This window comes from Mustelus asterias, chromosome 1 (genome assembly GCF_964213995.1).
Source record: "Mustelus asterias chromosome 1, sMusAst1.hap1.1, whole genome shotgun sequence".
Classification (NCBI taxonomy): Eukaryota; Metazoa; Chordata; class Chondrichthyes; order Carcharhiniformes; family Triakidae; genus Mustelus; species Mustelus asterias.
The window spans coordinates 31,284,884-31,300,163 of record NC_135801.1 but is presented as its reverse complement, the minus strand read 5'-3'; the positions used below and the strand labels follow the sequence as shown (position 1 = coordinate 31,300,163).

The 15,280-nt window shown below is 43.2% G+C and overlaps 1 protein-coding gene across 2 annotated transcripts in view; it reads left to right on the top strand.

Annotated features, from left to right (window-relative positions):
• Nucleotides 1–15,280, top strand: part of hspa4l (heat shock protein 4 like) — a 67,833-nt gene that overhangs the window by 27,867 nt on the left and 24,686 nt on the right. For both annotated transcript variants that reach the window (XM_078211086.1, XM_078211097.1), the window contains exons 7-10: nt 736–980; nt 4,435–4,511; nt 12,888–13,039; nt 14,071–14,174. In XM_078211086.1, the coding sequence (XP_078067212.1) occupies nt 736–980; nt 4,435–4,511; nt 12,888–13,039; nt 14,071–14,174 (578 nt within the window). The remainder of the gene's footprint in view (nt 1–735; nt 981–4,434; nt 4,512–12,887; nt 13,040–14,070; nt 14,175–15,280) is intronic.

The following is a 15,280-nucleotide window of genomic DNA, read 5'->3' as shown; positions in this document are numbered from 1 at the left end:
ATGAAATACTTTTGAAATTTAGTCTTCATAATGTGGGAAATGCAGCAAACTCCCACAATCAGTAATGTGGTAATGGACAAATCTTTTAATTGATGTTGATTGAGGATAAACACTGGCCTGTAGGCCAGGTAGAATTCCCCTGCCTCTGATTTGTAATTGTGCAGTGGGGTCTTTGGTACTTGCCCAAGCAAGCGAATAGGTCTTTGTTTAATGTTTAATCCCGCAGATGGATTCTTTGACAGTGCAACGTTCCCACAATTCTGTGAAAATTGGCAGAAATTTGTTTGCCCTTGCATAATTTCCAGACATTTTTCACATTTCAGTAACATTGGAGTAAGGAATTTTAGGCACACTGCTCATTTTACTTGTAAATTGATAAATACCAAATATGGAAACTGCTTTGAGAAGCTATAGACCAAATTAATTAACAGTATTCTTAGTCAACTGCAATACTATGGTTATCTGCAGAGTGAACTTGTGTTCAGTACACCATTTGAATGCTGGTGGAGCTTTTTTCTTGGATGCTGTTTACCAGAAACTCTAAAAGCAGCAAGACTGTTTCTCTTTTGAACCCACATTGCACCCTGTGTATATAATAGTGTATGAAATCGTCAGTATTCTAAATAATTTTGAATATTATGTAACCATGTACAGATATTAGTGCAGAAAGCCAAGCAATGATGCATTTAGAACATTATCTTTGTGGTGATTAGATTTTTTTCTCTCAAATCATAGGTCCTGGGAACTGCATTTGATCCCTACTTGGGTGGAAAGAATTTTGATGAAGCCTTGGTGGATCACTTTTGTGAAGAATTCAAGACTAAATATAAACTAAATGTAAAGGCTAATGGGAGAGCTTTGCTCCGTCTGCACCAGGAGTGTGAGAAATTGAAGAAGCTAATGAGTGCAAATGCATCTGATCTCCCAATGAACATAGAATGCTTCATGAATGATATTGATGTTTCTGGTAGAATGAACAGGTAAGTGTGTATTATGTCCTTTTTTTGCAAATTTTGATTTTTGATTATTCAACTTTGTTGGAGGGAAGGACAAAATTGGAAGGCAATTTATAAAACCCTTTGAGGAATTTAGATCTTTCAAATGTCAACCTGAACATAGTCTCTTTTTATAACTAACACAGACTGCATCTTTCACAAAAGTCACTCTGCTAGGAGTTGATTACTGTGGTGAGATCTTAGCCAGGTTCTATTATGTGCAGGTTTAAAACTTGTATTATTAAGATTCCAAAAGTGGCTGTATCAAATGTATAATGGAATCCTATAATAAGTAAATCAGCTGGTTCCAGACAATTACACTGGATGTGTAATGCTGGTGGTTTAATTTAGTGTTAACTAGTTCCAGTTCAGATACAATTTCCTTGAGTATCTTCCTAGTTTTTTATGTAACCTTGCTGAAAAAAGATGTCTGATAAGATATTGAGCTAATGGAGAGCATTACTGATCTGATGGGTGGGGTAATATCCCTAAAAAGGTTCAAGGGCCTCGAAGAGGTCAGCAAAGTGAAAAAGAATAAGAGGGACAGTAACAACACTGGTGCCAAGAAAGGAAGGGCAAAGCAACCGAGCTGCACTACAAAGATCAATCGGTGTCAACTAGCTCAACAGATCATGGAGGTGCCAACTTCATACACATGCCCTTGATCCAAAGAGGAACTGGGCGCAAGTTTCTGAGAAATTCTGCAAATCGAACAACAAAGCGAACGTTGGCAAATATCCCTCTTCCTTGCAGCCAGTGTAAGTAGTGCAATCAAGGGGTTAGATGAAAATAATGCAGCCGTGACGGACGGCAAGAAATTAGCTGACATAAGAAATATCCACGAGGCAGATGATAAAAGTCTACTCCGACTCTTCTCTTTTTGGTTGCACGATCCCAAAGTCCTTAGTCGAACGATCTTGATTCCTGAGGCATAGACAACTGGTGCCCAATCATCATTGGTCTTATGCTACCTACTCACCAAAATCAAAACGGCTGAGCGAAACAGTTGAGATAAATCCTAGGCAGAAAAGGTTCTTAGCAGCAACTCCCAGATGCAATGAAAATATTGCAGTCCTAGAGAATGTCATAAAAGGAGCGAAAAATAACCGCACGGATCTTGCTGTTGTCTTCATCTTGGTAAAGGCGTTTGACTCGGTTGGGTGGAAAATATTCATTAAATCACTGCAAAGACCAAAACTACCCAAAGCCTTCATGGATATGATCGAAAACCTACATACAGGCAACATGGTGGTTGAAGGGAACAGAACTGTGACCACTGAAATAAACATTGAGTGGCATGTAGCAGGGTGACCTCTCTCCAATTTTATTCAACACCGTTCTGGATCACTAGTGTGTTCTCTGGAGAAGGCCAATTGGGAGTTTCCATGCTCCTAAGAGGCAGAAGAGTCAACTGCTCAGCTCCTTCGCAGATGACATCACCCTTCTGAGCAACTCACGCTGGGATGGAACAGAATCTGAAACTACTCCGATCATTGTGACCACATGGGTCTAACAATCAATATTGCCAAAAGGAAAAGCTTTCAGAAGGCCTCCTTATACAATCAAGGCAAAAACTGCAGACTCTGGAATATTCCCCCCCCCCCCCCCCCCCCCCCCAGGGTGAGATGGAGAAACCTGGGTGCCCGAATAGATCCCTGGGAAATGGGAGGAGAAGCTTAAAGCATAGGTATCATGCTTGCAGCCAGCGGCTCTCTGACCATAACAGCAAGTGGAGATCTTGAAGGTACATGTCATGCCCAGATTGTACTTCTACCTGATCCTTTCCGAAGAACACACTACCAGGAAACTGGACCAAATAGTTCACAATGCCACTAAAGAATTCCGAATTCCTATACCTCCGACTATCATTGGCATTCTGTATTCCAGCAACAGAAACAGCAGACTTGATGTAACCAACGTGCGGATCCCATCCACGATTATACATAAATGCAAAGCACTCTAGGTCCAAGGATGTGATCATAAAGGCATCCTTCCCAATTTGGCGGAAACAGAGAAACAATCGAAGGACTGCATGAACTCAAAATCCTGAAGGAAATCAAAGATTTCCTCCCCAACACAGTTGCAACAAAGGAATGGCCTCATTGATCGCATCCAGGCAGCGATGCCTTTCCTTGGTAACCAAGACCCTGGAACTCAAAAGTCGCCAAACGAGTATCCTGTGTGGCAAGAGTGGGAATTCAAAAGTGGAGAAAGCTGAAAAACCAAGGTGCTGGTATCCATTCCTACAAAAATGACAATTTCAAGCACTTTGATCAAATTAGCATTCCAATTGAAATCGCCTCACCTCGTCAATTTACTACTTCAAAGTAACCTTTATCCGACAAGGTCAGCCCTAACAAGGGGATGACAACGCCATAAAATCATATTGGTGGTGCAATGCAGCAAATGACACCCTCGCGCACATTTCTGGTGGCTTCCCATTTGTAAAGAATAGAAGAATATAATGCCATAATAAGGTACTTGACTATCTACACCTGTGGTCACAGTGTGGTACGAAGATGACTGCAAGGCAGTTATGTTGGCATAGAAAGAAGAAAAAAGGGCAAAGGTATAGCCATCTGGGATGAGATCAAGGAATTGATGGGAGGGCTCAAGCCTGAGTACTCCAGCTTTGTGCTGGACGCAAGAGGAAAACGAGTCAAGTTGAACAATGCCCTACTAAAATTCCTCAACATAAAGGTACAAAATGTTTGCCCAGCAAATATCAAGATTCAGAATATCTGTGACACTGGAAATGTTGCAAATTTCTAACGACAGGTGAGTAATCTGAAATTCCATCCTAAAGCCCAGTCTTTGGCTGGGACAAAAGGCTGGCCCTTGGTGTCAGGGTGCAGGTCCAAAAAGAGGGTAAGCATGGTGGGAACCATCACGGGGTGCAAAAATGGTGATGGTTAAAACAAAGTATGAAATGTATAAAAATATTTTTTTAAAGCCAAAAATATATATTTTTTTAAAAAGAATTTGGGTATTATAGCTGTGCACACACCAAATGATGACTGCAAGGTTTGTTCTTTTAATCCTGCTTTCTAACCTGCAGTTCCCAGTCATGCACTTCTCCAAACTAGAAGATACCCATGGTAACTTGCAAGAGCTGGCCCAATATCAAGACCATGGTGACAATCTCTAACTGGACCATCCAGTTAACTCCCTGCTTTAATTAAGATGTTCTAGCCCTGCCCTAGCCTGTATTAATGCTAAAGGTTTTGAAACATCGACAAGCGACATAAAGACTCAGATAATGCACTTGCAGAAATCTTTCAAAATAACCTTGCTGGAAAAGGATGTCTATATAAGATACTTGGCTATCTTTTGGAATTGGTCATCTGTTAGATTTTTTCCTCAATTAAAAATGTTCATCCTATTTGCTGCCAAGAGACTTTGCAATGTGATATGTTAGCAATACTTTGTTCTTTTCCAGAGCACAGTTTGAAGAACTTTGTGCCTCATTTTTAAGCAAAGTGGAGACCCCTTTAAAAACTGTCCTGGAACAAGCCAGTAAGTGATCTTCTTAAAGTTGGTAACCTTGTAACTCTGTACTTCAACTTTGAGTCACGAGTAGGTGTTCTCACACAACACCAAGTGCAATTGGAATACAAATAGTCATTTAGTAGTGCAGAACTTGAATATTGTTTGGGAACAAAGCATTTTGTTGAAGCTTTTCATCTTGCACTCAGACAATTGCAATTGTTTTGTCTCCTGACATAGGACAATGTTAAACGTATATAAGAAAGCATTGGTTGGCAACTGGACACTGGTAGAGGGGTTGCCTTGGAGAATGCACCAGATAATGGTGACTAACAGATAACTGCCAAGCATAGTTAAAAAATTTAAACCAGGCAGCTTGACTCTGGTCAAGGCATTGACAAAAGAAACAAAACAAAAAGAACAATACTGCACAGGAACAGGCCCTTCGGCCCTCCAAGCCTGCACCAATCATGTGTTTCTAACTAGACCATCCGTTTGTATCCCTTTATTCCCAGTCTGTTCATGTGGCTATCTAGATAAGTCTTAAATGATCCTAGCGTGTCTGCCTCAACCACCTTGCTTGGTAGTGCATTCCAGGCCCCCACCACCCTCTGTGTAAAATACGTCCCCCGCATATCTGTATTGAACCTTGCCAATCCTTACCTTGAACTTGTGACCGCTTGTGTTTGTCATTTCTGACCTGGGAAAAAGCTTCCAACTGTTCACTCTATCTATGCCCTTCATAATTTTATAAACCTCTATTAGGTCACCCCTCAACCTCCGTCTTTCCAGGGAGAACAACCCTAGTTTACTCAATCTCGCCTCATAGCTAATACCCTCCATACCAGGCAACATCCTGGTAAACCTTTTCTGCACTCTCTCCAAAGCCTCTACGTCCTTCTGGTAGTGTGGCGACCAGAACTGGACGCAGTATTCCAAATGTGGCCTAACCAACGTTCTATATAACTGCAACATCATATGCCAACTTTTATACTCTATGCCCCGTCCAATAAAGGCAAGCATACCATATGCTGCCTTCACCACCTTTTCCACCTGTGCTGCCACCTTTAAGGATCTGTGGACTTGAACACCCAAATCCCTCTGTGTGTCTATACTCCCGATGGCTCTGCCATTTATTGTACAGCTCCCCCCTGCATTAGATCTACCAAACTGCATCACTTTGCATTTATCAGGATTAAATTCCATATGACATTTCTCCGCCCAATTTTCCAGCCTATCTATATTCTGCTGTATTCTCTGACAATGTTCATCACTATCCGCAACTCCAGCAATCTTTGTGTCATCCGCGGGCTTACTAATCAGACCAGCTACATCATCATCCAAATCATTTATATATATCTCAAACAGCAGAGGTCCCAGTAGAGAGCCCTGCAGAACACCACTAGTCATAGACCTCCAATCAGAAAAAGACCCCTCCACTGCTACCCTCTGTCTTCTATGGCCAAGCCAGTTCTGTACCCATCTAGCTAGTTCACCTTTGATCCCGTGAGATTTAACCTTTTGCACCAGCCTGCCATGAGGGACCTTGTCAAATGCTTTACTAAAATCCATGTAGACGACATCCACGGCCCTTACCTCGTCAATCATTTTTGTCACCTCAAAAAACTCAACCAAATTTGTGAGGCATGACCTCCCTCGTACAAAACCATGTTTATCGCTAATGAGACTATTCAGTTCTAAATGTGTATAGATCCTATCTCTAAGAATCTTCTCCAACAATTTCCCTACCACGGACGTCAAGCTCACTGGCCTTTAAATTACCCGGGTTATCCTTGCGACCCTTCTTAAATAACGGGACCACATTTGCTATCCTCCAATCCTCTGGGACCTCACCTGTGTCCAATGAAGAAACAAAGATTTCTGTTAGAGGCCCAGCAATTTCATCTCTTGTCTCTCTCAGTAATCTAGGACAGATGCCATCTGGCCCTGGGGATTTGTCTACCTTAATGCTTCCTAAAACACCTAACACTTCCTCCCTTGTAATTGCGATTTGTTCTAATGGGTCTACACATCCCTCTGAGACACTACCAATCAACGTGTCCTTCTCCTTTGTGAATACTGATGCAAAGTATCATTTAGGATCTCACCTACTTCCTTGGGTTCTAAGCATAATTCCCCTCCTTTGTTCTTGAGAGGTCCGACTCTTTCTCTGACAACCCTCTTGTTCCTAACGTATGTATAAAATGCCTTGGGATTCTCCTTAATCCTGTCTGCCAAGAACATTTCGTGACCTCTTTTTTTTTTGCCCTTCTAACCCCCTGTTTGAGTTCTTTTCTACTTTCTCTGTATTCCTCCAGTGCTTCATCTGTTTTTAGCTGAGAAATTTATGTATACTGGAAAATATGACATCTATTGATTCAAAGGCCCTGTTCTTTGCGTACCAAACATGTACGTACATTGCGCCTGTTTCAGCTAAACAAAATAAGTGATCGCCATTCGTTGTGTGCATTCTCCATGCAATGGCTGTAGCAGAGTCCACTTGCCGACCAATCAGTCCCTTCTCTCTTGCAGCATAAAACTGTTGTTACCCCTGACCTTGATATTCTTGAGATTATCCTGATGAATGTAAGGGGAGGCAATGGCCGAGTGGTATTATCGCTCGACTATTAATCCAGAAGCCCAGATAATGTTCTGGGGACATGGGTTCGAATCACGTCACGGCAGATGGTGGAATTTGAATTCAATAAAAAACATCTGGAATTAAGAATCTATTGATGACCATGTCAATTGTCAGAAAACCCCGTAGGGAAGGAAATCTGCTGTCCTTGCCTGATCTGGCCTCCATGTGATTCCAGAGCCATAGCAATGTGGTTGACTCTCGATGACCTCTGAAATGGCCTAGCAAGCCACTCAATTGTATTAATCGCTACGAAGTCTCAACAAAGAAATTAAACCAGACAGACCACCTGGCATCGACTTAGGCACCTGAAAAGACAATGACAAAACAAACAGCCCTGTCGACCCTGTAAAATCCTCCTTATGAACATCTGGGGGCTAGTGCCCAAATTGGGAGAGCCGTCTCAGACTAGTCAAGCAACAGCTGACAGTCATTCTCACAGGATCATACCTTACAGATAACAACCCAGGCATCACCATTACCATCCCTAGATATATCCTGTCCCACCAGCAGGACAGACCCAGCAGAGGTGGCGGTATAGTGGTATATAGTCAAGAGGGTGTTGCCCTGGGAGTCCTCAACATTGACTTTGGACCCCATGAAGGTTCATGGCTTCAGGTTAAACATGGGCAAGGAAACCTCTTACTGGTTACCACTTAGTGCCCTTCTTCAACTGATGAATCTGTACTCCTCCATGTTGAACAACACTTGGAGGAAGCACTGAGGTTGGCAAGGGTGCAAATTGTACTCTGGGTGGGGGACTTCAATGTCCACCACCAGGAGTGGCTCAACAGCAGCATTACTGATTGAGCTGGTCGGGTCCGAAAGGATATAACTGCTAGACTGGGTCTGCAGCAGATGGTGAAGGAACCAACAAGAGGAAAAAAACATACTTGACTTCATCCTTCTAAATCTGCCGGCTATTGATGCGGCGGTAAGAGTGACCACCGCACAGTCCTTGTGGAGACGAAGTCCCACCTTCACCTTGAGAATAACCTCCATCGTGTTGTGGGATACTATCACCGTGCTAAATGGGACAGACTTCGAACTGATCTAGCAGCTTAAGACTGGGCATCCAGGAGGCGCTGTGGGCCTTCAACAGCAGCGGAATTGTACTCCAGCACAATCTGCAACCTTGTGGCCCGACATATCCCCCACTGAACCATTACCATCAGGCCAGGGGATCAACCCTGGTTCAATGGAGAGTGCAGGAGGGCATGCCAGGAGCAGCACCAGGCATACCTAAAAATGAGGTGTTAACCTGGTGAAACTACCAAACAGCGTTACTTGCATGCCAAACGGCAAAAACAGCAAGTGATAGAGAGAGCTAAGCAATCCCACAACCAACAGATCGGATATAAGCTTTGCAGTCCTTCCACATCCAGTCGAGAATGGTGATGGACAATCGAACATAAGAAATGGGAGCATGAGTAGGCCATCTAGCCCCTCGAGCCTGCCCCGCCATTCAATAAGATCATGGCTGATCTGATCGTGGTTTAGTTCCACTTACCCGCCTGCTCCCCATAACCCTTAATTCCCTTATTGATCAGAAATCTATCTACCTGTGACTTAAACATATTTAACGAGGTAGCCTCCACTGCTTCAATGGGCAGAGAATTCCAGAGATTCACTACCCTCTGAGAGAAGAAGTTCCTCCTCAACTCTGTTCTAAACTGACTCCCCCTTATTTTGAGGCTGTGTCCTCTAGTTCTTGTTTCCTTTCTAAGTGGAAAGAATCTCTCTGCCTCTACCCTGTCTAACCCCTTCATTATCTTAAACTCATTAGAGGAGGAGGCTCCACAAATGTCTCCCTTCTCAATGATGGAGGAGCTCAGCATATCAGTACAAAAGATGAGGCTGAAGTATTCTTAGCAATCTTCAGCCAGAAGTGCCGAGTGGATGATCCATCTCGGCCTCCTCCAGTGGTCCCCAGCATCTCAGATGACAGTCTTCAGCCAATTCAATTCATTCCACGTGATTTCAAACGGTTGGAGACTCTGGATACTGCAAAGGCAGTGGGCCCTGATAACATTCCAGCAATAGTACTGAAGTCTTGTGCTCCAGAACTTGCTGCTCCCCTAGCCAAGCTCTTCCAATACAGTTACAACACTGGCATCTACCCAACAATGTGGAAAATTGCCCTGGTATGTCCTGTGCACACAAAGCAAGACAAATCCAACCCAGCCACTTGCCGCCCAATCAGTCTACTCTATCATCAGTGAAGTGATGGAAGGGGTCATCAGGGCTATCAAGCAGCACCTGCTCAGCAATCCCCTTAGTGACGCCCAGTTTGGGTTTCGTCAGGGTCATCCAGCTCCTGACCTCATTACAGCCTTAGTTCAAACATGGACGACAGAGCTAAATTCCAGAGGTGAGGTAAGAGTGATAGCCCTTGACACCAAGGCCACATTCAACCAAGTGTGCCATCAAGGAGCCCTAGCAAATGGTTATCGGGGGCAAACACACTGCTGGTTGGAGTCATAACTGGTATGTAGGAAGATGGTTGTGGTGGGTCAGTCATCTCAACTCCAGGGCATTTTTGCAGGAGTCCCTCAGGGTAGTGTCCTAGGCCCAACAATCTTCAGCTGCTTCATCAATGACCTTCTCTCCATCGTGGCCAGAAGTGGGGATGTTCGCCAATGTTCAGCATCGTTCGCGACTCCTCCAATACTGAAGCAGTCCATGTTCAAATGCAACAAGATCTGGACAGTATCCAGGCTTGGGCTGGCAAGTAACATTCACGCCACACAAATGTCAGGCAATGACCATCACCAATAAGAGACACTCTAACCACCGCCCCTTGACTTTCAATGGTGTTACCATCACTGGATCCCCCACTGTCAACATCCTTGGGGTTACCATTGACCAGAAACTCAACTGGACTCACCACATAAATACTGGCTGTGAGAACAAGTCAGGGGCTAGGAATACTGCGGCGAGTAACTCGCCTCCTGACCCCCTAAAGTCTATCCACCATCTACAAGGCACAAGTCGGGAGTGTGATGGAATACTCGCCACTTGCCTGGATGGGTGCAGCTCCAATAACACAAGAAGCTTGACACCATCCACTTGATTAGCACCACATCTACGAACATCCCTCCACCACCGACGCTCAGTAGCAGCAGTGTGTACTATTTACAAGATGCACTGCAGCAATTCACCAAAGATCTATAGACAACAGAACCACCACTTCCATCTAGAAGGATAACGGCAGCAGAGACATGGGAACACCACTACCTGCAAGTTCCCCTCCAAGCCACTCACCATCCTGACTTGGAAATATGTCGCCATTCCTTTGCAGTCACTGGGTCAAAATCCTGGAACTTCCTCCCTAAAGGCATTGTGGGTCAACTCGCAGCACATGGACTGCAGCGATTCGAGAAGGCAGCTTACCACCACTTCTCAAAGGTAACCAGGGTGGGCAATAAATGCTGGCCAGCGATGCCCATGTCCCACAAATGAAGATTCAACAAAATGGCTGTTTTCAGAAATTTGAAGTGGGAATAGTAGATCAGGGATATCAGGATGTGAAGATGCAATTCATTGACCATTTGAATCATGAATTCTATCCTAATTTTTAATAGAAGTTGCCCCATGTGGAGTTAGCATGCCATTATTACACATGTCAGCACCTTCTGAAGTAAAGCTTGGAAGGCTTGTTTCAGCAGCTGCCACGTGACCAATTCCCATTATCCTTTTTGAAGTATCATTTACATAAAGGGTTTCCAATCCTTTTGGCTCGGGACCACATTTCAACATTTTTCTCACTCAAGGGGCCAATGAGCAGATTGCAACAAGGTAAAGTTCAGTGCAACATTTCAGATGAATTTTAAAAAGAGGTGTAAAGGAGCAAGTTGCTGAGCAATAGAGTAATAAATAAAGTTGAGTATTATTGTAATTGGATGAGTGTCCATGTGTCTGGTTCACTCCATCTCTAAGTACTTATGCACCCTCATCCAGAATGCATGATGGTGTGTGTGGCTGACAGTGAATGATAATCCTGATACTGAGTGAACCAAACTTGAAGACACTGTCCTTGGACACACAAGCTTGCCCCGCTCACATTCTCTCCCTCTACTTTCTCTCTTGCTCTCCCGCACTCCCTTCGCACATGCCCCGCTCACCTCTGTCTCTCTGCCACTCCATTTCTCTCTGATATCACTCCCTCCACCACCCCCCCGCCCCCCCCAATGTAATGCAGAAATTCTGAAATGAAGACTTGAAGTTATACGGTGCGTGGAAGCTAGGAACTGAGGCCAAGGGGAAAATATCTTAATGGGTTAGATATGGGGCAGGAAGCTGATTTCCATTAAATGAAAGTGTCGCACCTCAAACCAGGGAAATCCAAATTTAATACAGCGAGACATGAGCTCGAGAATTTTGTTTTACTGACATTAAAACTGAAGGCTGTTTGAGTCAATTCATGCCTTTTGGATTGGCTGAGAAGGTGGCAAGAGGATGTTTGCAGTATTTGCAGACTATGGGTGGCACAGTGGTTAGCACTGCTGCCTCAGTGTCAGGTACCTGGGTTTGATTCTAGCCTTGGCTGGGTGTCTGTGTGTGGAGTTTGCACATTCTTCACGTGTCAGCATGGGTATTCTCTGGGTGCTACGATTTCCTTCCAAGTTCCAAAGATGTATAGGTTAGGTGGATTGGTCATGGTAACTGTGCAAGGTTATGGGGATAGGGCAGGGGGCGTGGGCCTGGGTAAGATGCTCTTTTTTTTTGGAGAGTCATTGTGGACTAGATGGACTGAAAGGCCTCATTTTGCACTGTCAGGATTCTATGAATCTGCTGCATTCCAAATCCAACTTTTGTGTCATTGTTACGGGTGTATTCTGACCTGGACTTTGCAACAATGAAGGTCTCTGGATTAAACACAAAATAGCAACAGAGCCCCAATTTTAGGAGGGAATTCCCTCATTTAGAACTTTATTTTATTCTCAGCAAGCATCCTGAGATTTGCCTGTGGTGGATGCTCAGTGATTTGACATTGTTTTAAGGGCAAAGGGACATGGAGTGGGAGGATTGGCATGAATGGGCATAACGGTATAAAGCACAGTGGGAGTGGGAAGAGGCATCAGTCAGCATTGCATATGCATGGCCATGGACGCATTGATTGCCATGGGAGTGAGGGCCAGATGGCTGTTATAGTTCTGTTTAGCTGGGACAAAGTGTTAGCACACAGAAGCTGGCTTTTCAGACAGCGTGCCTCTAACGGGCAGGCTCTATGACTGCCTCTGCAGTGTTCTCGTTCTCTCTCTCTCTCTCACACACCTCTCCTTTCTCCTCCCCCCTCCGCTCCCGAACGAATATCAGACTATCCAGATAACTTTCTCCCAATCCGGTTTGTGGAGACAGGAATTTCCCAACTTGGGAATAAAATTTCAGAGACTTGAGTTGCAAAATCAGTGTCTCAAACACCGATGTGATTGTATCTGGTCAGACAGTTCAAACGTCGATTTAGAATGTATTTATTGTGCTTATCTGGATATTTTTTTAAACCTTCTATAAATTTGTAACTTTTCCTTATTTATAAGTTTTAATTAGTTATATTAGCCTGTTAATTCTCAAATGCGTGCAATATATCTATCTCAAAGTGAGCTTGACACAAACCCATGCTGAATAAAGTAGCATTGCTGTAATCACTGGTCAGTGTGCTCTACTAGAAAATAAATGCCTTTCTTTAAACTAATCCATTGTGTATAATGTTTGTGCATTGTGAAATGTATCCTCTTGGTAGCAACTGATTTGTATTTTAATTGTAGAATTGCAATTTGAAGACATCTATGCTGTTGAAATTTTGGGTGGGGCAACAAGAATTCCAGCCGTAAAAGAACGAATTGCAAAATTCTTTCACAAAGATTTAAGCACTACTCTTAATGCAGATGAAGCTGTAGCACGAGGTTGTGCATTGCAGGTAAGTTACTGGCTAGTGTTTGACCATGTATAAATCCATGAAAAGGGATATTTTTTTCTTTTGACTCTAAACACGTTTTAAGGTCTTTGAGATTTAAATCCTTTTCATTACTGTATCATGTATGTGGCAAAAAGTGTAGTGGGGACATGAAGAACTTTTTTATGCCGAGGATGGTGGGTGTCTGGAATTCACTGCCCAAGTTGGTGGTGGAGGCAGAGATCCTAAACTCTTTTTTAAAAATACCTGGATCTGCACCTAAAGTGTTGTAAGCTACGGGGCTATGGGCCTGGTGCATGAAGGTGAGATTAGAAAGGGGACCTGGGTGTCCTCAGAACCATAGAAAAGTTGCAGCACAGAAGGCCATTCAGCCCAGCTTGTCCATGCCAGCCTATGTCTTCAATCATGTCATTGGGGTGGCAGGGTAGCAAGTGATTAGCACTGTTGCCTCAGCCAGGGACCCGGTTCAATTCTGGCTTTGGGTGACTGTGTGGAGTATGCACATTCTCCCATATCTACATGGGTTTCCCCTGGGTGCTCCAGTTTCCCCCCTCTATCCGAAGATGTGCAGATTAGGTGGATTGGTCATACTAAATTGCCCCTTGGTGTCCCAAGAAGTGTAAGTTAGGTGGATTAGTGGGGTAAATTCATGGGGTTGTGGGAAAAGGCAAGAGCTCTGACGAATGGTCATCTGGACTCGAAACATTGGCTCTATTCTCTTCCCACAGATGCTGTCAGACTTACTGAGATTTTCCAGCATTTTCTGTTCGATTTTCCAGCATCTGCAGTATTTTGCTTTCATTTTAAATCAAACTTTATTTGCCATGTTATCTCTCATTGTTTTTCTTTATAACTGTACTAAGAGATAATGACTATTGGTAACGTCTTTTGCACTTCTGGTCAGTTTAAATTGCATGTTTTAACAGTTGAGAATTATTTTACAAACTTTTCATAATACCTTTTAATAAGATTGTAATAGATTCTGAAAATTGTAATGCCATGTTTCTTTTTCTCTCCATCTCCCCCTCACCCAGTGTGCAATTCTTTCACCAGCATTCAAAGTACGTGAGTTTTCTATCACAGATGTAGTTCCTTTTCCAATCACTTTGAAATGGAAATCTACAACGGAAGGATTGGGGTAAGTAATTTGTATAGAAAGTACCTGCATGATATCTTTATCTCCTACAATAAGTGTTGTAAGCATCGTATCCTATTTCTTGCATGGAGGGCAATATTTAAATACAATATTGATGACATTTGAGGAACTAACATCATGTACATGCAGTGCAGGGAAACCTATATGATGGTATACTAGTTCAGTGACCGGAACTGTAGAGTTCACTTTACAATTGGTGCTGATACTGCAAGGTGAAGTTGGTATACAGGTGGGTCAGTTCTACAGGAAATGGTAGGAAATCCTCAAGCAGATGCAGGCTTCACGGAACAGACTGTTGGCCTGAAGTCCTACTTGGTATTCACCAGTTAAATGTTAAGCAGCAGACTGGTGGTTTCTCAGTTCTCAAAGGAATGTAACGATTTCAAAATATTCACGATGTGACCTCCTTTCTCCACAATTTCGAAAGGAATGTCAATCTAGGGCCTGGAACTGGCTTTGATTTCAAGAATGATAATGTCTCAACTATTAGCTTTTGAAAGAATTGCCATTCATATTGAGGTTCTTCTGTCAGGAAGCCATTGTGTAGGCAGACTCTTGGACTACACGAGAGGGGTAAGTTTATGAAGATGCAAATTATTTCCATTGTTCCAATTGGGTCCCCTTTTGAAATAGTCCTGGACAGTCCCAGGTGTGAGATGGATCTCATTAACTCTGCACACATAGCAATTTTTGATCTGCGTGTCCTATGGTTTTTGTGATTATAATCTTGCAATTAATTGGGTGAAATTCCACAATGATGAAAGGAGGGTTGTTTTATTCTGGGTAGCTTCCAGAACAAAGGGAAAATCCTGTGGTAATGTGACTTGTAACAGCCATCCTTTTGGGTTCACCAGTAAACCCATTTTTAAAAATAGCAAAACAAAGTTTTGATGTGTATGGTTTTTCATTTCTTTTCTTGCCTTATTAATTTAGCATTTGCAGCAGCTTGCTGTTCTCTGCCAAGATTCTTTAAATCTTTAATCAATTCCCTTGTCAACATGTGGGTTAAAGTCTCCAATTTCTCTAGTGGTATAGGTTAGACAAACAATATCAAATACTTGGCTGTCTCGGTAGGAATGTTTGTTTCT